Source organism: Pholcus phalangioides, unplaced genomic scaffold, assembly GCF_987345545.1.
Source record: "Pholcus phalangioides strain wild (caught in Gottingen) unplaced genomic scaffold, Ppha-v1.0 ptg000007l_1, whole genome shotgun sequence".
Classification (NCBI taxonomy): Eukaryota; Metazoa; Arthropoda; class Arachnida; order Araneae; family Pholcidae; genus Pholcus; species Pholcus phalangioides.
This window is the reverse complement of record NW_028301600.1, coordinates 57023962-57048749: the sequence shown is the minus strand read 5'-3', so window position 1 is coordinate 57048749 and position 24788 is coordinate 57023962. Positions and strand designations below refer to the sequence as shown.

The 24788-nt window shown below is 33.6% G+C and overlaps 1 protein-coding gene across 1 annotated transcript; it reads right to left on the bottom strand.

The window, feature by feature from the left end:
- Positions 1–721: 721 nt before the first annotated feature.
- Positions 722–21658, bottom strand: LOC149085533 (ubiquitin-conjugating enzyme E2 N). The gene is made up of 5 exons (XM_089233596.1): positions 21437–21658; positions 14531–14632; positions 13245–13389; positions 3093–3233; positions 722–1675 (listed from the first exon to the last, which is right to left on the bottom strand). The coding sequence occupies exons 1-5, from the start codon at positions 21464–21466 to the stop codon at positions 1638–1640; spliced, it is 456 nt and encodes a 151-aa protein (XP_089089722.1). The 5' UTR covers positions 21467–21658; the 3' UTR covers positions 722–1637.
- Positions 21659–24788: the final 3130 nt, after the last annotated feature.

Here is a 24788-nt window from a genome sequence, read left to right as displayed (position 1 = left end):
CACGTTGCCTGGTCTGACGAGTCTTGGTTCCAATTGCTTCGAGCTGATGGACGTGTACGGGTATGGAGACAACCTCATGAATCCATGGACCCTACATGTCAACAGGGGACTGTTCAAGCTGGTGGAGGCTCTGTGATGGTATGGGACGTGTGCAGTTGCCATGATATGGGACCCTGATACGTCTAGATACGACTCTGACAGGTACATAAGCATCCTGTCTGATCACCTACACCCATTCATGTCCATTGTGCATTCCGACGGACTTGGACAATTTCAGCAGGACAATGCGGCACCCCACACGTCCAGAATTGCTACAAAGTGGCTCCAGGAACACTCTTTTGACTTTAGACACTTTCGCTGGCCATATAAATCCCCAGACATGAACATTATTGAACATATCTGCGATTCCTTGCAACATGCTGTTCAGAAGAGATCTTCACCCCCTCTTACTCCTACGGATTCATGGTGTCAATTACCTCCAGCACTACTTCAGACATTAGTCGAGTTCATGCCACGTCATGTTGCGGCACTTCTGCGGGCTCGCGGGGGCCCTACACGATATTAGGCAGGTGTACCAGTGTTTTTGGCTCTTCAGTGTATTTTTGCTTGATATAAGATGTTACTGGTGTACACAAAAATAATTAAAATTTATATTCCATCTTTCATTTACGAAAAAGACAAATCTATAACCCACACACAGAAAATATGAGAACATTTCATTATGAAAGTAGTAGCCTCTTTATTTTAATCTGTATTCAACACACATTGCTGTCCAAACAATGCTAATATCATCACTTTTTTATATTACAATAATAATACAATAACAGAGTAAAGAGAAATTGAAGAGAATCAAAAGATTTAAGTATTTATATGGACTAATAAATAGTTCTTATCAACATGAACTACAGGACTAACTTTACAAAAATCACAGACGAAGTTGCCAGTGATTTTTTTTCCCAAAAGCATTGACATAAAATATACATACATAGAATAAAACATGATATAGAAAGAATATAAAGCAAGGTGTTTTGGATTTCTTATATTCAATTTAGATGTCAATATTTTGAGTTGTTTTGTGATTTACAAGCAACGATGAGAATACAAAGCATTAAGTGAACTTCCAAACTGAATTTTTGACATAAAACTCTTGTGAAGTGAAAATAATAAAAAATAAGCTGAAACATAAGTGGATGAAAAAAAAAGAGAAAAAGTAAAATTTGAGCAATTAATTTCTCAAATGAGTTTACAAAACCATTGAGAAATGATATTTTATTGAAAAAAATGATATTTACATCATCAATTTCCTTCATGAACTTAAGCCTCCACCCTCAGAATGTTGATAACAAAATTATCTACAAATTTACTTATATTTTTGAAATATTAATGAGCTGATTGCTTGATTTCAATGTCTTAACATTGAGAGAAAAATATATGACTGGCAACTTTTTAATCTCACATAACGAAAGAAATTACAGAGGGAAAAAAAACACATTCACACAAAAAACTTTAAAATATACACATTATGAAGAAAAATTAGTGCAAGTTATTCTCTGAGCAAGCAGTTTAGATAACTGCTCAATAGTTTTGACAAAATATTCTCCATTATTTCTGCCTCTTGCGCTGAAATATTACATATCTTAATTATTCATAGCATACAATCTAGTCCATTCTCGTGCTGTTAAAAGAGAGAAAAATTGTAATGAAAAAAAAAATAATGCTTCAATATTCAAAACTTAATAATTATATGCTATACCATATATGCACATTTAGAGCATAATTAAACAACTCAACAAAAAACTATTAGCCAGAGCTGAAAGTATTTGTGGAAAATTACCACATTGGTTACAATAAGCTAAAAAATATTTAGAGAGACATGAGTTAAGCATAAAAGAAAACAATGACTGAATGAAGAATTAGAATGGACAAACTTCATTAACTTTCTTTCCATTGAACACAGCCCTATCATACTGTCCTGTATTAATGTTGTGCTTACTTAGTGATCAGAATGAACAAGAATTTATCTGACTCAACCATCCATTATCACCTTAAGGGTGATAGATATTTGATCACTTGGGCGAGGGAGCCATAAGTGAGCCACATAAGTGGCAAACATTTGAGAACCATAGTCTCATGAGGTTGTGCTGTACCCCACATCAACTGCATATTTGCCACACAGGGTACGTTAAAAGTTTGGTAAGTTCATTAAAAAAAATTCGTCTGAGATTAGAGGGGGATGGAACTTTTTTAAACAAGAAAAAAATTAGGTCAAGAAGTCACCAATAGATAGTGATGAAACACAATATATGAAGTTGATTATGCACATCTGGCTGCTAGCATCAGATGAAGAATCTGTGTGAGAATCCATACAATTTATCGACAAACTGATATGCATCAAATATTGCACCTCAGCTTCATCTATCTTTTGGAGAAAGAGCTAATGTTTTTTTTCTCATTTAAAATAATTTGATTTCCCTGATTTCATATGTGCAAACTGTGATTTTTTATCACCAATTGTTCCCTTTAAACCAATTTTTAGAGTTTTAACAAACTTTTGATGCACCCTTTATTTCATGAAATAGGTACCACTTTTTTAATGTACTTTTAGAGCTTACACAAAGTTCATGTTGAAGTAGCACATTTTTTTTTTTTTTTTTTAATAAATGGGTAGACCAGAATTTTCATTGACTAATATCTCATTATTTTCATAACATTCATTTTTTTTAAATGCAAGTAATGCTGTAACATGTTTTATTACATACAGATGCAGTACTCAGGTTAAACTTTGGAAAAAAAAAGTTCAGTGTAGCACCCATCTTTAGAAATTAAATAAACAAAAAATTATTTCAATTTTTTAATTATGTAAATTACTGTTGACTATTGGGCTGCTTGCAATCAATCGATCTGAGCAAATTTCTTGGTTGACCCCTCGAACTCTCTGCAGAGACTGCTCAGATTGATTAGAAATTCTGTGAAATTATCTGATGTGCCACATAACGTTTTTTAAGTTATGAAGAAATGTGTTGCTTCAAGTGACCTTATAAGCTGCTTATTTTAGGTTATAGAACAATTTCCATTCATTTAGCTATACAAACCTGTTTTAATTGCATCTGCTTCATTAATTTTCCACTGTTCAGCCACATCATTTGCTAGTGGATCATCAGGATTCGGAGCACTGAGTAAGGCTTGTATTGAGAGCAGTACTGTTCGAATCTGTAAAGCTGGACTCCATTTATCTGGGTTATATTAAATAAATAAATAAATAAATATTTTATTTGTTTCCAAAGTTAAATAATACATGAAACAGTGAAATCTCAATATTTGTTGTCAAGAGGCCTGAGCCTGTACAGAGCAACTAATTAAAGATAAATACGAAAGAAACAAAAAAATAACACAAAACTTATAACAATAATAATAATAAAAAAAAGTAAAATAATGAAATGAATTTTCAAATAAATTTTTGTAATAATTATGCTGATATACAAGTTCACATTTGATATAATAACAATTGATATGAGGCAACTACAGGCGTATGGATAATAATATAATTCGCTTCTATAATTGAAAATATACATCTATATCGTCTATTGCTATTAGAAATTCAAAAAGTGATTTTTTAAATGATGCAAACCTAGATATATTCTGCATTGCCAACGGTAAAGCATTAAATAGTTTAGGAGCAAGGTAGTAAAAATGTTTGCGAAATATTTCTTTTCTAAATGAGGGTATGCAATAAATTTCGTTTGGTCTTCTCAATGATATGGACTCTCTTTGAGTGCATATTGATTTATTACGATAAATGTAGAGTATGATTCGGTAGATGGCGTTATGTCTTATGGGGAGTAGATTTAAATTTCTATAAATTGGGATTTGAGAACGAGCACTGTAAATAGTTTTAAAACATCTGTTTTGAATAGAACAAATAGGCAGCAGATTTGTCTTGTAATCGCCACCCCAGATGATGATACCATAATTGACAATTGAATAAAACCAGGCATAGTAAATTTCTCTCAGAAATTCTGCTGTTACCTTTTGTTTTAGATAATAGAATTTATATACAATAAAACGTAGTTTTTTCGCTATTTCTAGTGCATGAAGTTTCCATTTTAGATTGCTATTAATATTAAGTCCTAGATATTTGATATTTTGTACCTGCTGAATTTTTTGGCAGGAACAGTCGAGGTTCATCAAACATATTGGGCTATGGAATTTTAGATTAAAATCAATTTCAGAGTAAATTAAGTTGAAATGAATGACTTTAGTCTTTGAAAGATTTAGGGTTAAATCATTGGCTAGGAACCACTTTCTGATTAAGCACAGGTCTTGATTTATTTTAGTTGTTAGTGTATTAAGATCGTTGGAAGAATATAAAAGAACTGAATCATCGGCATAAGTAATCATAGTACCATGAATATTTAGTTTACATAAGTCGTTTATGAATATTATAAAAAGTAAGGGGGCTAAATTTGATCCTTGGGGGACTCCTCTCTGTATAGTGATATAGTCACTTAGTGTGTTTTTAATTTTAACTCTTTGTTTACGATTGGTTAGATATGAAATGAACCAGTTCAATGTATTACCTCTAATTCCAGCAGAACTGAGTTTCTCAATGAGAATTGAGTGATTTACATTGTCATAAGCTTTTGAGATGTCTAAAAATATGGCCAGGGTAAATTTACAGCTGTCAATACTGTTATAAACAAATTTAGAGAAGTTTAATAGAGCGTTTTCGGTACCACGTCCTTTTATGTAACCATATTGATTTACGGCAAAGAAATTTGTTAGGTTAAGGAATTTATAAATTCTAGATGATAAAATTTTTTCTATAACTCTAGAAAAAATTGGGAGAATCGATATAGGTCTGTAATTAAAAAGGGAATTTTTCTCTCCAGATTTATAGATCGGAGTGATGGTTGCTCGTTTTAATGAATCAGGAAATGTGGCTGAATAAAAAGAAGTATTAATAAATTTTGTTAGAAATTCGACATTATTTCGTGCAAATTCTTTAATAAGATATATACTGTTTCCATCGTAGTCAGGTGTAGATTTCTTGGAGAAGCTGTTTAGATTATTTAGGACTTCAGTATTATCTACATCAAACAAAACAAAAGAATTTACAGTTGGATATAAATAATTTTTGAATTCATTAGCGTGGTTAAAAGCTAGATTACCATTGTTGATATCTTTAAAATGGGCGTTGAATTGATTTGCAAGTTCCAAGCTGTTAGAAAAAATTGGAAAAATTGAATTTTGGTTTTTATGATTGATGGTATTATTAATGAATTTCCATTTCTGATGGTTTGAATTACATTTAATAAATTGTTTTCTATAATATTCGTTTTTAGTGTTTATGATTTTCAATTTCAGTTCCCTAGCTACACAATTATAAGCAGTTTTAAATAATAAATCATGAGGATGTTTCCTTAATCTGATATATAATTTTTCTTTTCTCTTGATCAGGGCATAGATTTCAGACGTCATCCAATTTTTTTTAAATTTGTTGTTACGATATGTTACAAACTTAAAGTTATTGTTAATAGAGTTCAGAGTGGATGTAAAATACTGATATTGTAAATTTAAGTCGATATTATTCAACCAGAGGTATTTATAATTGTTAAAATAAGTTGAAAGTTTTTTTTTATCTAATAATTTTAGAGGGGGATTTTCATTAGATTTGGAAATTGGAATTCTGTCATAATATAATTTTAAAAGAACGGGATAGTGATCGGTTAAATCGTTGATATATATTCCAGACGAAAATGATATTCTATGATTTTGATTTTTTATAAAAATATGATCGATACACGTCGAGGTATCTTTAACTCTGGTTGGTTCATTTATTAAGGATTGAAATCCAACCTGAAATAGATTGTTTTGATAATCAAGTACGTCGGGATTATTTGTCAGTAAATCTATATTCATATCACCTATTATTATGATGTTTCCATAATTTAAACTTTTTAAGACAGAATCCAGTTCCGTGTTGAAATTTGAGATAGTAAAATTGTGAGAGCGATATAGTGATATTAATGCAATTTTCAATTTTTTGCTGTATGATAATATCATTTCTGCCGTTGACATTTCACATTCAATTTGATTGAAATTCAGCAAATTTTGTGTATAAACTGCAATGCCTCCCGACCGATTACTATCTCTGCATTTAAAATACGAATCAAAGCCTTCAATTTTATATAAATCGATTTCATTACTGTAGATCCAAATTTCGGAAAGAATTAATATTGAAATATGATTCATATACTCTGATAGTAAAGCGGTTAAGTTATCAAAGTTAGCGCGTAAGCTCTGTATATTTACATGGAACATATTGCAATATGACTTACAATTTGTTGGTGCAGACGACAAAAACTGTTTTAACTCATCCAGGTTTGTTAGAGTCATACAGTTGGATTGGAAATCATGGTTTATCTCGGTCAATGGATCTGTGAATGTAAGTCGTCTTCAGATTTTACACGAAAGATCCTGGATGAATCGTCTTCACGTAAGAATATTTTGCCGTCACGGGTCCAACAGTACTTATAGTTGTGTTCCACTTTAAACTTTCGCGCGTTAAGGAACAGTGATTTTAGTTCAGGTGTGAGATGTTCACTGAAATAAACAGAGACGTCCATAAATCTTGGATTTATTTCAGAAGCCTTGATTCGGCAATCCTTTAATTCTCTCAAGATTTTGTCACGGATAATTTTTGATGTGAATTGTAATATAATGGGTTTTGGCCTGTCCTTGTTGAATGTTGGTACACGATGAGCAGTCACTATATTTTCGCAGATATATGTTTTCGCTAGTGCATCAATATTCGTGAAAATTTGTTGGAGGTTTTCATTCTCAGTTTCTGGAACATTTGAAATCTCGATGTTTGTACGTCTGGAATACTGCTTTAGTTCGATCATGTCACAACGCAAATTTTTCATTTCCCTTTTCATCTCGATATTTTCTTTAGAAAGGAGTTCGTTTTTGGAGATCAGTTCATTGTTTGTTTTTTGTAGAGTTTCAATAGTTGTTTTTAGTTCTTTGATCGTTTCATTGTTGAAGTCTATTGCTTGCGTAAATTCATCCATCTTGCGGGAAACGAACTCTTTAAGTTCGTTGTTCTGTTGAATTATTTTGTGAAGGATGTCTTGAGAGGATTCTGATTCGCCATCTTGTGATCTTGCCGATGAGGTCGTGGAGTCTTGAAGGCACATTGCACATAACCATTTTTTGTTTTTATCGGATGTGAATTTTCTGAAAGCTTTTTCACTGATACCACCACACAGATAATGAAAATTTGATTTACATTTAGAGCACTGGACTCGGTCAGAATCCACTACTATGATATCCGAGCAGGACTTACAAGACATATTTCGATTAGGCATACCTTAGACGATTTTTGTATTTAATGAAGCAAATAATTAAAATTTACCTGTAATAATTTTGAGCGGATATAAACAACTAGTAAACAGGGATTATTATACGTTTGAAAAAAATATACAGTATAATTTTTTTGAGGAGCGAAAATAAAACGTGTCCGCACAACGTGCCTGCCGTTGCCAAAAAACGTTCAAAAAAAAAAAAAAATCAAAATTTAAATAGATAAATATACATACATAATGTAAGCAATGAATGCATGACATAAAACTACATAAATTTATCAGACTAGAAGAATTAATTATAATAAATACAGTTGTGCCCCTTTAGCACAGCAACTTTCAACCTGTTGCCAGGCCCGTAATTTGGGGGGTCAGGGGGGACCCGTTGTCTGAGATTTCATAGATTTAACACATTTAAAACACAAAAAAGGTAACTAAAATATCAGTAAACACATACATCTAATTCACTTCCTGGCTTTTGAAAATACACTAAAAATGGTATATATATGTACAAATATATATACACATATATTGAGTACATGTTCTTTGCCCCTGGAAAAAAATTGAAATGACGTCCCTGCCTGTTGCTTGCAAGTACTGCAGTGTCATATTTACTGAACTCTCATCTGGCAAATTAATTTCTTTTCTCTTTTTTTTTCCCCCTTTTTTAAAAGTTTAAAGCTAATAAAATATATTTTCCTCATTAAATATTTTTATGAATACATTGAAACTGGCTTCATAATGTCCTTAACAATGTTTTTAAATCATCAACAGTGAAAAAATTATAATGAAATAATTAGTTTTCAAAAATTTAATAATTAGACCGAAAATCACTATCACCATCCTATGCTGCGAAGCCAGATGACTGGTTAAGAATACTTTATTATTTTTACCCTTTGGGACAGGACAAGTGTCAAAAACTCGTTTAAACTGTCAACAACCTAAATGCTTTTGGATAATTTTTTGATCACAAATCTTTCATGTTATATACTTATCTTTTTTTACACATTAAAATGTTTTTTTTTTTATTTTTAAACATTACAATAATTAAAATAGAATATCAATTATACTTTGCAATTTTGAATTTGACATAAAAAGTCTAGAATACACATAAATAATTTTATGGGTATTTATTTAAACTACCTGTGCTCAATTTGCTAAGCAAAATAGAGCTTTTATCCAAAGTATGTGTGATAGGGGATCAGGGTTAGGTTTTTGATCTCAGAAACCAACTCAGTATTAAAACCATCAAAAACTTGTCAATGTTGTCAAACAGTTTTTTTTAACCTGATAGATATGTTAAATAACAAAATGCTTACTTTTATGTAGATTAAAAAAGAGCGTTTTATACTGTGAATTATTATACATATATTTGTGTGAATTAGTATATTTTATAGCCATTACAGAATCTTGGGCAAATGATGAGGATAAACCCTTTTTACACATTTCTGGATACAATTTCTTCAGAAACACATCTGGCAGGAAAGGGGGCGGGGGGTAATTTAAAAGCTATTAATTACTACTCATATTGTCAATTTGGTTTTACACAAAAAATGAACACTGAAATGGCTACGACTAAATTAATAGATTAAATATCGAAACATATAAATAATCATAAAAAGGTAGCACTGTGTTTATTGATATTAGCAAGGCATTTGATAGTCAATTCGGAGATATTTTATTATAAAAACTAAAAAATATTGGAATAAGAGGCCTTCCCCTTGACTGGTTTAGATCTTTTATTACAGATAGGAAACATTCGGTAAGAATAACAGTGTAAGTGATTTTAAAATAATAAATACATGTGTACCTCAGGGATTGGTTTTGGGACTAATACTTTTCTTAAGCTATATAAATGAAATACATAATGTTAATATTTCTGGTCATTTGGTGTCATTCACAGATGATACTGTCTTAATTTGTACTGCTGACACAACTGAAGATTTGCTAAAAAAAAAAAAATGTAGAAAAAGACATTTACACCATAAATAAAAGACGTAAAAGCTTATGACTAAAGTAAAACCAAATGGATGCATTTTAATTTAATAAATCTAAATACACAGACAACTGAAATTAAACTTCATGAATGTGGTGTTTTTTCTCCTGATACTATTTGTAATTGTGCTTATATAAAAAGAATAATAAATTACAAATATCTTGGATTAATTATCTCATCCAACTTGAAATGGAAAGATCATACTTTAATTGTCAATAAACTAAGAGCAATTACGAGTTTGATGTTTAAACTAAAATCTATTGTTTCGTACAACAGTTTGAGAGAAGTGTTCTATGCATGGGTATTTCCACATATATTATATGGAATAACTGTCTGGGGAGGAACATACAAAAATTCTTTTCTATCTTCAAGTCGTTTATATGATTTTTTTGACGAGATATTCTGCATATTAACAATATTTTCTTGCAAGGCAATGTATCACTAATTCATTTTAATGAATGTCAACTTTATTTATACAAAGTACTGCTGTTCATGTATAAAAATCTTGACTGGTATCCCAACAGAGCAATTACACACAGAAGTACTATATGAACAGAGAAACTATATCATATACCAAGAAAAACAATTTACAAAAAATCTTTATTTTCTTGCTCCAAGGTTATGCAATGAGTTTAATGGTATCAATAGACAACAGCTTCAGTTAATATGTTATAATAAATCGTGTATTTGAAATAACGGGTATCATTAACATAACAAACAGTTCATTTTATTGGATAATTAACTACTCGCTGTAATTTGCGAGAGGGGGTAACATTTAAACATAAGTAATATTCTTGAAAAAAAAAGAAGTAATTTGGATATTGAGTTTTATTGTGCATTTATTACCAAATATTAATGTTTTTGTACACTTTCAAGGTTGCCGAAGAAATTGTCGCATTGTGTTACTGTTTGACCCATGGAAGGATTATATCCCTTTGGGTCTAATAGTTTGTTTTGTAGTTTTCTTTTTGTCTTGTATGTTTTTGTGATGTTTTGTCTCTAAAATAAATAAAAATGTATCAGTTTTAGACTGGCCATCGATGGTCCTGACCTGAATCCTATTAGGAATGTATGGGGCATACTTACGATAAATGTGTTTGCAAATGAAATACAGTAGCCGACTGTTGATGACTTAAAGAGCTCTATCGAGGAAGCATAGAACAGGGGGTGTACCACCTTCTGATTCTTAATAACCAATCATCCATACGTAAGAATCGGTTCATAAGAATCACGTTAAGAATCTAGCTCCGAATGCAACCCCGGTGTGATTGTTAAAAGTTATTCTTAAGGTCACGTGACGATGGACAAGCCGATAAATTTCCCTTTTGGGGAATTTCGCCATTGGCCAATCAGCGCCCAGCTAAAAATTAACAACAGCTTGTTGTTGACAAGATAAGGAGGAAAAGAAATTTTAAAACGACGCTAGCCTGAAAAAATGGCGGAGATTATTTCAGCAAATGTGAATACGGTTTTGAAGAAATGATAAATACATAATATTTTTTTAACATGTTACAGTAAAAAACAAACATATCCATACTTAATCATCCGATATGATTCGAATCAAAGATTCATCCCACGTTCACTGGGATGGATCCCTGCCACCCTCCATGAAGAGGGGCTATGCTATATATGTTATGGTGAAAGTGATAAAGAGATGTTATTATATAAATAATCACCAGCCATTTCGGTAAGTTTGATAAATTTTGCTCATATACCGTGAATCTATCACATTTGTAGGTCATTATGCATAATTGTCAAACCATGGTTAATGCGATAAATGAATCATCGTTGTGTTTACATTATGTATGTAAGTGAAGCTAACATTACAAGACTAACAATAATTTTTATAATATGCTTCATGTTTCTTTAAATTAATTGTCATGGTGAATTGAACATGGTGATGTACATGTATTGCATAGCTGCTTTGTGGTCAAATAACAATAATATATAGTGATCAGATAATACATCAATATTAATGGTCATCGCTTCTGTAATGTTGGCTTTTTCACGTACACCGAAGCATGTGAAAAAAACAAACGCAGCAACAGGTTAATAATGATTTTTAATTCATGTACAATTATATTTCGGCCGATTAGAGCTTTATCTCACATATTTTGTGGGCGAAATTTAATTTTCTTTCAAGTTTTAAACTAATAAAAAATTTCAAATCTACAAGTTCCCATAATATGAAAAAAATTGTATTTACGACTCATCGATCATGATATTTGTGGATTGAAAATTTGAGAATTATGCATAATCACTGGTAAATGTGATAAATGTAGCAAAATTTATCAAACTTTATTGAAATAATCCGATATTTTATCACTATTATCAACATATATGTGCTGTATATAGACTCTAACACTGTTTTCAACTCTCCCACACAACCTTCAGATAACTTTTCGATAACTTAAAAAGTCTGATGAATTCCTTATTTGGAAATAAAAATGCATTGTTAATTTTTTTTTCCATTTTTTAAAATATGAATCATAAAAAACTTCTATTAAAGAAAGAATTTAAGTTATCTCGCATAGAAGAAAAAAAATGTTTACTAAGAATCAAGCTAAGAAGTGGGTAGCCTTGGTTCTTAACTTGATTCTTAACTATGGAACAAAAAGGATTCTCTCCTACAGAATTTAATTAGATCAATGAAGAATAATGTGTTTAAGGTTGTTAGAAAAAAAAAAAGAAAAGTCTATTAGCTATAAAAGCCTGTAATTTTATAAATCTGAATTTTCTCTAAACTTTTGAGACAGCCATTTTTTGTATTTTTGATACTATAAATATTTTAAATGTTTTTTTGCAGAATGTTTTTTCTATAAATGCAGAAATGCTTCAGGTATTATCCATTAAAAGGTGCTAATTTTACACGCTATATTTTTCTTCTTATTTTAAGAAAAGTGTATTATCTAAACTTTTGAGACGGACTGTATATTGCCCAAAATAATTCTGTAGAGAGTAGAAAATAATTTTACAATCATATTAAGTATTTATTCTTTGTATAACAGCAACTTTAAACATTACATGCAATTAACGCAGCAGTTCTCAACCTTTTTTTGACTCGCAGAGCAGGCCTATTCCTTATTTATTCATCAAAGCTACTGATTTATTTTTATTACTTAAAAATATTTATAATAATTATTTTTTCAAATTTACTTTTTTTTCCTCTAGTGGCCGCGAAGCACCAGTTAAAAACTGCTGAATTAACGTAATTATTTTCAATGGGAATTTTTATATTGAAAAGCAATATTTGAGGTTTTTGACATGACAGTTTAAACCATAGATAGTTTCCCAACCTTTTTGTCCCATCGCCCCCTTCTTCAGAAATTTTTTTCTTCCAACACAATTTAACCCATTTCATTCTATGCTATACCCGTAGCTTCTACCGTCCCGCCAGAACATCCCACTGCCCCTAGGGGGCATTAATGTCCGTTGAGAATCACTGGTTTAAACTGTCAAAAACCTGCCAACACTGGATTAGACTGCATCAAATTTATATAGGTCTATGGACAAATTACAGGAGAGTTGGATAGCTTAGTTTTGGATGATTGTTATACAGAGCTGAAAGCCAAGCTTGGTTCACTCAAATGACTTCTATCTTTAAAAAATAGATCACACTCAAAAACTTTGATTACGTTGATATGGTTTACCGTGATATATATTACTGTGAAAATGGTTTGGAGTTAAGAGAGCTTTTGTCAAATTGAATCATATGGTTGCCATTAGAATACACTAAAGAATAACACGATTTTGGGGGAAATCAATAATATAGAAATATTATTACATTCATGCTATACTGTCTTCAAAAATATTAAATTAAAATGAACAATCAACCAATCAACAATAATGATTCATTACAGCTGTTAAAGGGATATTATTCTCACCTTTAAGAATATCTAAGCATATTCTGCCTAATTTGTCAATATTTGGATGGTAAATTTTAGTCATGAAGCGTACTTTTGGTGCTGACATGGGATATTCTTCTGGAAGGAAAAGCTCTAGTTTGAAAACCCCACCCTCAAATGGTGACTGAAAAGTAAATAAGGTCATTAAAATATACATATATATATATATATATAACCTTTGAAAAAATATAAAATGTGTAAACTACAAAGCAAATATTTAATCAGAACCAGATTAATTAATATATATATATTTTTTTTGTTCCATGACTGACAAGGTGTTTTTCAGGTAAATTTCTTAATTAAACAACAATCACAAAAACCTGACCATTTAGCAGCGTTGGAATCTGTTCGAATTTTTAAACTTATTTTCTTTGCCTCATACCATTTATAGAGTATGTTGCCTTAGTTTGTCTTGTTGGAATATCTCGTTTTGGAACTCGTTTTCTCTCATGCTGTACATTTCATATTTCCATGTTTTTATTGCACCCAGAGAATTCTAAGCCCACTTTGAGTCAAGAGGGACTATCATATTATTCATGAGAGTTCCAGTGTTTTAATCTAGAGAATCCCATCTTAATTACCCTGAAAATATTTATTTACATTCCAGAGAATATTTATTTACATTCCAGAGAATATTTATTTACATTCCAGAGAATATTTATTTATAACCCAGAGAATATTTATTTATAACCCAGAGAATATTTATTTATAACCCAGAGAATATTTATAACCCAGAGGATTTTTACTGCAAAATCATGATTCTTATCTATAATCCAGAAAATATTTTTTTAACCAAGAGGAAATTCCTTATTAGAATTATTTATTAAAATATTTATTTTTAAATTTTGTTAATATTGTAATATATGTAGCTTCATTTTCAATCACTGTCTCATTTTTAGTCTAGGATGTTATATTTTTAATCTTGATCCCTTATTCATGCTGAGAATGTTACGTTTGCTTTTTAAAAATTGCTTATTTAATTTTCTTGTTTTTTTTTCTCTCTGCGGTTTTTTGGGTAGCATCCATTTTACTCTTGGCAACTTTTCACCATGCTTTCGGACATTTTTCTTGCGAACATTGCTAAAAAAAATAATACTATAGCTGTTACCACTGCATTATTTCAGCCAGTGTTGCACCAAAAAGTGGGCTAGAATATTTCCAACATTGTGGCTGAAATTTGCCAGCATAAAAAGTGTTAAAGCCAAAAAATGAAATTTTGGTAGGAAAAGGCTAATTTTATTGCAAAATCAAAAATATATACATACCTCTTCTGGCCCTGAAACAACAACATGAAAGTAACGAGCATTATTTTCATCTGGAATTGCACGAATACCTGGCACTGGTTCTGCCATCAAGCGTTGAGTCTCCTATTATAAAGCGAAATAAATACAGATAAAAGAAATAAGTCAATTTTCAATATTTAATGATTTCATATTTCACTTTATAAGATAAGACAACATTAAATTTAAATACAATTAATAACTAAGCTTATATAAAACAATGTAGAAATGTTGGAATATTAAAAATTATCAAGGGAAAAACAATGATCAAGCTTCAACAGGAAATTAAAAAAAATGTTTGTGGTTCTTGAAATTATACAAGGCATGATTTAGGGCAAAAAACAGATTCTTTTGGGATATATTACATTTTTAAATTAGTATCTTTTATTACTTTTCTTTTCAAAGGGCTACCTTCAAACAGTTGGCTTGACTGCAAGCTGATAAGTATACTAGTTTATTGTAAAGAAGAGCATACTCATTATCCTTCCTCTTTGAACAAAGCAACATTGAATTTCTTGCCATTCGATAAATACCCATGCCTGACTTTTGCATGCCAACCCTTCCATTTCTCAAGGTCGGGATTTCTTGGAATTCTGATTGAGGAGAAAAGGTATGAAAAGTTCTAAGACATAAGAGTATGTCATCCAAAATGGGCAGTCATAATTAGAATCACTTCTCTTCTGATAAGGAGAGAGACAAGGAGGATATTCGAATATAGAGACAAGGAGACTTAAGTTTTCATACAGAAAGTCTATTTTCTTGTTTACATTCATTTAACATGCTGTCTGGAATCCAAGTGATATAATACCCATGGAGATTAAATTGCACGTACATCAATGTGTGCATGCAATTAATTATAGCTGCTTCATTTTCTAACCCAATACATTTTTATTGCGACTATTTAAATAAAAACCAAATAAATATTAGTCTAACTTGGTTAATTCAGTCCAAAGTCACTGGAAACATTTTTGAACTATAATTAATTGATCTTGGCTCCAAAATTATTCCACTGTATTAGAATCGGCATCGCTGCAGAATTTATTGACCATGCTCAAAAACCTGATTTAGGGCCATTCAAGTATTACGTTTACAGATTTTTTAACAGCTTTGACTCCCCCGTCAGCAAACTTTCGTCAACTCTGCATCCCTACCTCCTAACGCATATTGGGATCAGAGACGTTCGCAGTGGGGGGCGAGCCCTTTATACCCCCAGACGATCAAAAATTTTTTAATCCAAAACAACAAATTAAAATATCGGGAGAAAATGTCTTTTATGTTATTATAATTAATTTCAATGCTATTTGAAGGATAAGAACTCAAATTTCTCTTTAAGAAATTCATTGTGACCTACCCCCAAGCCTTCTGTGCCCCCTACAAATGTTGATCCTGCATGTGCCTCTGATTGGATTGTCCTCTGAGAATATACTTAGAGAGTCTGACCACCACAGTCTGACACTGCTGTAGTGAACTTTGCTATGTATACACCGAGATTATTTTTCACATGATTTATATAAACTGAACACTATATTTTAAGCTTGTGTCTTAAGTGTATTATTTACTGGTTTGACCACTTGACAGTTTTGCCTGAACACCATTTGGGTGCTGAGAAAAAAGACTTTCCTGATTTGCTCGTATGCCGCTCGGACAGCTCATTTTTCCACGCCAATCACTAATTTGCCCAGTTTTTCCACACTTTTAGTTTGCAGTGGTTCTAATAGATAGCTCTAGCAGTCCAGTAAAGATTGAATTGCAAAACGACCATACACCGGTTTCAAGTCAGGTTTTACTGCTCTTCGTTTATGTGGGAAAAAGAGTGAATTTTGTTTGCAGTTGTTCAGTGTATCATGTGTGGCAAATACTATCTCTTTACAATTTTTCAAGAATGAATGAACTGAGAGGATCATATATATAAGAGAATATTAATTCTGATACTTCCCAGTTCAGTAAGTTCTTCCGAAAAAAGTAAAACTCTAATTTTTTGTTGTAATTAATAAAATAAAAAAAATAAAAGTAAAAAAAAATAAAAAATAGGCTGCCTGAATTTATATAATCGATATGAACACAAAATTATTTTCCAAAAATGCGCTTATTTTTTACCACAATATGGCAGTAAAAAAAAACTGGTAAGTGGTTAAGTTAAGCATTAATTAGGAATGGTACAGATTGTTGTTGCTAGTTGGTGCGAAGTACCGAGCATTGAGCTCTCATCTTCTTCATCGTGGTCTCTCATTTCCAGAGATGTTGATCAGTCAGTGTCAAGACGGCTGTTTAAAAACAGCCATTTGCATAATTTGAAGTAATTCCTTTCTGTTTAGCTATTGACGTGATTGATAGCATTATTGCGGATGTGTCTAGTCTTAGCTGTAGCTGATGATTACATATTTTTTCCCGAGTGCAAGGTGAGCCCACACCACATGTGATCAAGTATTTCAGGGTAATAGTAAATAAATACACCAAACATTTGCTTCTTTTTTAACACCTCACCTATGTACAAACCAGTTGCAGTCACAGCTTTCCTTCGTACACGAAAGTTGTTTTCACGAGTAGTAATTTCTTTGCTTGCCCCATAAATCATTGCAGCTTGTTTTCTGCTCCACATCATGCAGCAGTATAGATATAGATGTTGTGCTTTTGTCAGGAGTTCAGCAAATCACTCGAGTGATTTAGTGGACCCCCATACATTGATCAAGGACAACACATGTGATGACGCATTATGTGAACACAAAACAGTTTAGCCGACCTCCCCCTCTACGAGTGCAACAGGATGTGGGGGTGGTCTGTAGAGTTCTACTAGAGAAGGAGGGCTATACAGGGCTGATCATGAATGAATGAATGTCAGAACTTTGCCACTGGACTTATCCCGTTGCCAAGATCTCTTCCAGCCCAGCTTCGTGGCAGAGTCTGGAAAACTTTATTTAGTGTCAAAAAAAAACAAAACTTTTTTTACAACATATTTTCCCCGGACAATTGGGTACTGTCGCGATTAACAAATTTTGTGGTGATTACAGACAAGATGGGATTAGGAGTTGAAGTTTCTGGGTTTAGTTAAGATGAATGTACACATATTAGGATGGAGGTATGTTTTAAAAGCAATTGAGCGCCCCCCCCCCACATGCCATCTCATCTGTTATCTTACACTTGCCATATTATATACACAGGATACAAAAAGAAATGAGAATCTTATTGTGAAATAATATATATATATATCCATCGGAGCGAGTCATCTCGCTTAACACCTTATTGGTGAGCAAATGGGTTTGATAAGTTGCGACTAGAAGCCAGTATCAGTTTTATTGGGTTGAGTTCACTCGCTCCGGCAGATTTAATAAAAATATACAAAATAGAAGTATTGTGTGGGAGAATATATACAATCAGGGAGCACCCGTGGCATCTCGCTTAGCACCTTATTCGGTGAGCAACATGAATACGACAATATGAGTACGCACGTGTGTTGTGGACATGAAATGCACGAAGAACTTGAATAGAGGAAAGACATATACACACATTTATATACATATATATAACTGCCAGGTCGAGTCTCGCCCTATACCTATTTTGGTGAGCAATGTGGGCTTGGTTTAGATGGGGGAATTGTCTGGAGAGAGCCTTGGCTAAGGATCAGCTTCGGTCTTGGTGTTTTGGTTGACTCGATCTGGCTGGTTATATTTATATTTTTTAAAAAAATGGATATATATATATATATATAATATAAACTACATGTAATGGTTATTATGAAACCATTAGTGTCGTCCTGCCTAGCACCCTAGTTAGAATAGCGGCATGAAGGACACTTGTGGTTATCACATTTACATCATTGTAACGGGAATGTTATAAAAATTCTTGTTCGGGTCCCGTTAGTACATGCTATAGACCCTATCATGTATTAGTAGTGGCAGTCATGTGGATATGATTTTTGTTGTTATTTTTATCCATTTCTGTTTTTTTTTCCCCACTTATTTTTATAATATTTAAAACATTATTTTATAAATCTGGTGGACAGATTTCTTGTTTTTCGTTGGCGTGTATATATCTGACAAGGCTTGTAATCCTTGCTGCTGTGTTTTTGTTTTTGATTATTTGAGTGAACCATTGTTTTCTATTGCTTTCGGAATATTTGTACATGTGTAGATGTTTTGTAAATTTGCACTCTGTTGCATAGTGAACAGAAGTACCCACCATACCGCAGGCACATTTGTCTGTTCAGCAGCATTTCCGTTCGTGTAGATACATAGGGAATGGGCCGTGTCCTGTTATGAAGATAGTCACATCCCTATTCCAGTTTAATGTGTTGTATGTGACTCGAGGGACAATTTCGTGCACTTTCCTAGCTGTTGTTCCTTGGTCCCAAATTTGCTGCCATTTCTGGAGGGTTGCTTGTTTAAGTTGTCGCTTCAGGAGCGTTAGTGGGAAAGGGTTATCAAGTTTATTGTCACAGTTGATTGCAGCTTTGGCTAGAGAGTCTGCTCTCTCATTTCTAAGATTACCTACATGAGCCTTGGTCCAACCTAGGAAAATTTTTGGGTTATTTAATAGACGGTGCCTCAATACACGTACTATTGTGTTTCTATTTGTTGGATCTAGAAGTGCTTGAAGGGAGGAGCGGCTATCAGTTATTATTAAAACTCGCTCTTCTGCTCCCATTGCGTATTGTGCAGCTGCTTCTATCGCTAACAATTCTGCTTGGAAGTTACTATTGTTTTTATCTAGCGCGCTGCTTGCCACGTTTGCTTTTCTGTATTGTTTGTGTATACACAATAGGCTGCCCCGACGCCTTCATCGGTTTTGGAGCCATCTGTGTATATGTGGGTGTTTGCTAGTTTTATATTGTGGCCGTCAATTGAAATTTGATTGGGGATAGTTGAGCAGGAGGGGTGGTGGTGCCAGCCATGCTCCTGTGCTTCAAAGTTATTGGGGTCAAAGTCTAGAAGTTCCGGTTGAATGTTTTTCCTAAACCTAACTGCGTTTGTGTAGACTGCTTCCATTTGGAGCTTTAGGTGTAGTGGGCAGTTGCCTGTGATCACTTGGAGTCCGAGCGTAGCTGTTGTGTCATAGGCTCCGGTTATTGTTAAAAGAAATTTCCTCTGTGCACTATCTAAGGCCTGTTGTGTTTTTTTGGTTGGATGCCTATACCAAGCTGAGGCGCCATGGGCCAAGAATCTCTCGACCACTGTCTTGTAGATAGTGTTCCTAATGCTTTGTGAGATGCCCCAGGATTTTCCTGCTATTTTAGTTAGTTTAAAATGGAAGCGAGTCGCTTTTAGTTTGTGTTCATTGATGTGTGATTGCCAGCCGAGGTTTTTTTGAATGGTTACGTACAGGGCTGATCAATAAGGGGGATGTTGGTTCAGGTACCCACAAACTAGGGAAAGGCTTTTCTCCTTTTCCTCGCATTCCCAGTAAAGATGCCTGTGCCCGGGTGGCATGGTGGTAAGATGCTCGTCTGCCATCGTGAAGGTTGTTATCAGGGTTCCAACCCAAGGGAAGATATAGATAAGATATTTTCCCAAACGAACTCGAGGCGACCACAGATAGACAGCACCTTCACTTCCAACCCATCTCACTAATGGCCGTAAATTGGAATGTAGCGATATGGCCAGAGTAGGTGTTTGGTAAAGTAGAGTAAAGATGCCTTCAGGAATATTTCATATTTTTATAAAGGGTGGTTGATGACCCGTAAGCATCATTCAAATCTCCCTTCTCATCAAAAGTCAGTAAATCCAAAAACCCTTTCTTTCCCCTCCCCTCAATTAATGCTGCCATAACACTTGAATGACCCCTTTACGAAAACAGTTCATGATCATCCGTTATGAAACTTTCTCAAATTTTACTTATGCTTTATGCTATCAAAGAAATATAATCACTTTCACTAAGGTATTACAATCTGAATACTTTCCATACTCTTAATGATCAATGATGATGAAAAAAATTCAGATTTTGAAAGTTACACCTTGATTATATAGGTTGAAAATCATAATTGGTATTAAGTACACTGTCTTGACGTACTCCAGCTGAACAATGTTAAAATGGACATTAAATTATCAAAAAAAAAGAGCATAAGAAAAACAGTAGTTTTAAACTTTTATTAGTCTCAGATTTTGTTGTTTAACTTGATTAATAAAAGCATCTGGCTTCTTGTAGAATTTTTTCAAACTAAACTTGCTCATAAAAAAATGATTTTTGCTGTAATTAAAAATCATCAAAATCATCTTAAAAACGCTCAAATTAAACAAGAAATTTAAACATTAAATTAGATAGAAAACTCAAGGGAAGTTCGTAAAAGTTTGAATTGTCCAAAATTTGAATTAACCAAGAGTTCACATTATCCAAAATTTGAATTAACCAAGAGTTCTACTTCATCTAGGTATGGAATTCTCTTAAAAACCTAATGTTATTTAAACTTTTGATATAATGACCTTCATATATAATATGTTTTCTATGGAACAACAAGGGTTGTCATAACGAGCACCTACTGTAAATAGTTATTCCCTATTAATTATTCTGATGAACAATTACTTCACAGGAAGATTGAAATCATCAGATTCTATGGTTGGATCTTGCACACATATAGTAGATGATTCTTGCTTTCCTATTTGAGTTTTGATCAAATTTTATCAAACTTTCTTTTTATGATGAAGACAGTGAATCATGGTCTCCACAAGGGTAGGGCTGACAGGGCTCCAGCCCAAGGGTCCCGCGGACGATTCTTATTTTTTTTTTTCACACGATAAATTTACTATATAAGGGCTGTGAAAAATAGGGCCTTGGGGCAACACCACCTATGGAAGTATATATATCTTTTATAGGTGGTGTTGCTTGGGGTCCTGCTGCAGGATGTGGGGGGCCATACAGTGAATCAAAACTAATATAAACAAATAAGTTTCATGAACTTGCCTTTATAATACGTCGAGGTAAACCAGCCATTGCATAAATATTTAATCTTGGTTTTTATTTGAGTCACAATTCGTTTAAAAATTCGGGAGAAGGTTAGTGGCAATTTTGAAATTTTTTAAACAAATATTGAAGTTTACTGCAAAACCTCACAGTTTAAACTGGTATAACTAAGAGCCGGTCTCTGACTGAGGTGCTGTCATTACGTCGGTACGGCTTGAACTGCTACATACGAACCGAAATCACTAACTTTTATCATACAGCATGAGTCAAGTGACCATATGACCCGTATTTTGTAGAACATCATTGACGTTTTTACGGCGTTTCTTCAATGAAGTTTAATTAGTAATACTCACTAAAATCTTTGACAAAGTTAATTTTCGTAACTAATAAGTCACATTATGTTAGTTGGTTATGAATATAAATATTCATCTCACAAGAGGACCGTCGAACCAGTGCCGTCTTAACCTTAGAGGAGAAATAAATTATATTTCTTCTCAATGGTCTTAACGCATAGGCAGAGGCAGATTTAACGGCGGGCGCGCCCTTGGCTCCGTTTTCAGAAGGGGGCCCAAAATACCCCAACTTTACACTTTTTTTCCAATTTAAGGGGCCCAATATTTTCTTCTGCGCCCGGGGTCTCAACGACCGTAATCCGCATCGGCACATAGGTCCATCCGGGCACGGCCCGAGGGCATCGGGTACAGAGGGGCCTCGTGGAAAGATCTAGTTCAAATATTCAGTAAGCGTGTTAATTGGATTGATAGACAGTCATTTTAAGCCGACGGGGGAGGAGGGGGGGGGGCTCAAAAAATCACTTTCCCGGGCACCCATGATGATCTTAAGACAGCCCAGCTATGACCACCATGGAAATCATTGTCGAAAGTGTCGAATTGACTGAGAAAATGCGAAAATTTAGTATGCTTTTTCATCACGTCAATAATTTCAAAATTGAATTAAATTCTCCATTTCCGAAAAATTGAGCTTACTTATGAATAAAAACCGTGGAAAATATAATAAGCTGGACCAGGAGGGGGGGATACGGGATACGGAGGGTCATGGGGCAATCCACTTCCCCCCCCCCCCCCCCCCAGCATCAATAATGGGTGATCCATTGGTCTAATATAGCGTCAACTCACTTGTTACAACCAACAAAAAACAAATCAGTTTACGAACTTGACTTGATTCACGAACGTGAAAGCTGGAAAATGTTAGATTCAGGGCCGCAACTAAGTACTTTGTAACCCGGGGCAAGCCGGAATTTTTTATCCTCTTGCATGTAGAAGAATCAGTTAAAGGGTGAATTCAGCGTCCATTCTGGTCCAGCTACGAGAGCACCAGTTCCGCCCACCCCCTCCCCGACTTGCGGCTCTGAGTAGACTAAATCCGAAAGAACAATAGTTAAATTGTGAAGTCCACGGCCACATGACGATTTTTTTAAAGTTTTTTTCCCTCCAAATACAACTTCTCTTATCGAGGTTCATGGATCAGCAAGTCATCTCAAACTTTATAAGCAGGTTTACATCAACGAAATTTTTCAGAGATGTTTTGCTACAATCTTTCATATAGAATTAACACTGATTGACTTCTGGAAACATCATTTAATATATTGCATTGCTCATAGTTCTTATCGATAAATTTTAGCAGCAAGTGACTTACAGAGCCATAAATTGGTTTAGAAGGGAAGAATGGCCAGATTGCTTTGCAAGCAGAAATTTCGGGAGTTTTGACACTGAGATCATAGATGATACTGACGAAACTAGACATGGCTCCGGCTGTCTTGGTATGGATTATAAGCCCGTTACCTAGTGAGGTTGAGATAGTCGCTCTATAGGGAAAACAGTTTTCAGTGTTAGTTTAATAATTTCAATTGATTTTACGTTATTAACTCAGATGTAAAGCGTTCTTGCAAAAGTTTAAATCACAGCTGGTTGAAAATAGGGAGACTCCCAAAATAGCTTTGATTTACATCAGAATTCTTCGGGTCAGGAACAAATAAATTCATGCATTAATTTCTATGCAAAAAATTATTTTGGTTTGCGAACAATTCGGTTAACGAACGGACTTCAGGAACGAATGAATTTCATAAACAAGGATCGACTGTATAAGAATCAACATTATCATCACTGTGCCCCCCTCCTTAGCCCTTCAAGTCTATCAATGAAAAGGAGCCTAACCTACTTTTCAGTTGGACGTAAGCTACATGCTTGTTTATAATTTGTTTTCATTTGTTTTTACATTTTCTACAATTTCTTTATAACATTTATTTTTATTACATATATTTTTTGTGTGTGAGATGCATTTTAATCCACTACAATTTGCAGCAAGGCTTCATTTCCCTTCATTAGCAATTTTTCAGTGATTTTATCGATGCTTACGTTATACTTTTGCTAAAAAGTGGTGCATAGGTCAGCCTGGTATCTCAAGGAAGTCTAACCTTAGGTATGTTCATGCTATATTCTGGCAGGTTATGTTTCGATATTGTACTGTTATGTAAACGAGAGCCAGAGTACTGTATCAGTTGATATACACAAGTACAGTATTTCTTTCTTTTTAGCGTTCTTTGTTGTGTATATACTTTGTATATATAGTTGTGTATTTTCTTTGTTTGTACCGTATTTTTATAAATTGGTTACTAGAGAATTTCAGTATGCAAAGAGGAAGGAATTTAAAGTTCCTTCAAAAGTTTCAGAGGATAAATTTCGCGCCATCTACAAAAATGTAGTAAACGTTATTTTGGGAGAAAACTTGATGATTTTGATTTTTTTTAAATTTACCATTATAATCTGCAGTCTACTAAAGTCTACATATCATGTGTGATGTATGTGTGTGTGTGGTTCACACTGAATAGTTTTTCAAGTTCAAAAGTTCAAAAAAGCAATTCTCTGCTTTCTTTGAGTATTAAGAACAACGCCTCCCTTAGGGATGTGCGACAGGTGCGGCCGCACTCGCCCATCTAAAAAAAAATTCTTTTTTATAGTACAATAAGGTGGCTGCTCTTAAGAATGGAAATGATTTCAAAATCAAAGAAGCTTACGTAACAGAGGATTGCACGGTACGCAATGGAACTGAAAATTTTATCTGTCAGCGAATAGTTAGTGAAATACTGTAGGCTACATTATTGCCCCATTATACGGGATTCGGAAAAGTATCCGTTAATAGGAAGTGTTCGCTATTTGTTTAATTTCCATCACGGGAAGTTACACTGCATAAAAAATTAAAGGAAATCGTTCGTATACCCAGGACCGTAACTAACCATTCCTGTACCCTGTGCGAAAATTTGTATTTAGGCACCTTCTGGCCCATTTAGGCTCATTCTGGGCCCTCTTCCAAGTGAGCCCCGTGTGGGTGCGCT

What these genes read in the sequence shown, in the direction of transcription:
- LOC149085533 (XM_089233596.1), bottom strand. Translation starts at nt 21,466, where the DNA reads ATGGCTGGTTTACCTCGACGTATTATAAAG. An exon ending in TTGTTTCAGGGCCAGAAGAG is followed by an intron (nt 13,390 to 14,530) that starts GTATGTATATAT and finishes TTTACTTTTCAG; the next exon opens with TCACCATTTGAGGGTGGGGT. An exon ending in AGCAGATGCAATTAAAACAG is followed by an intron (nt 1,676 to 3,092) that starts GTTTGTATAGCT and finishes CTCTTTTAACAG; the next exon opens with CACGAGAATGGACTAGATTG.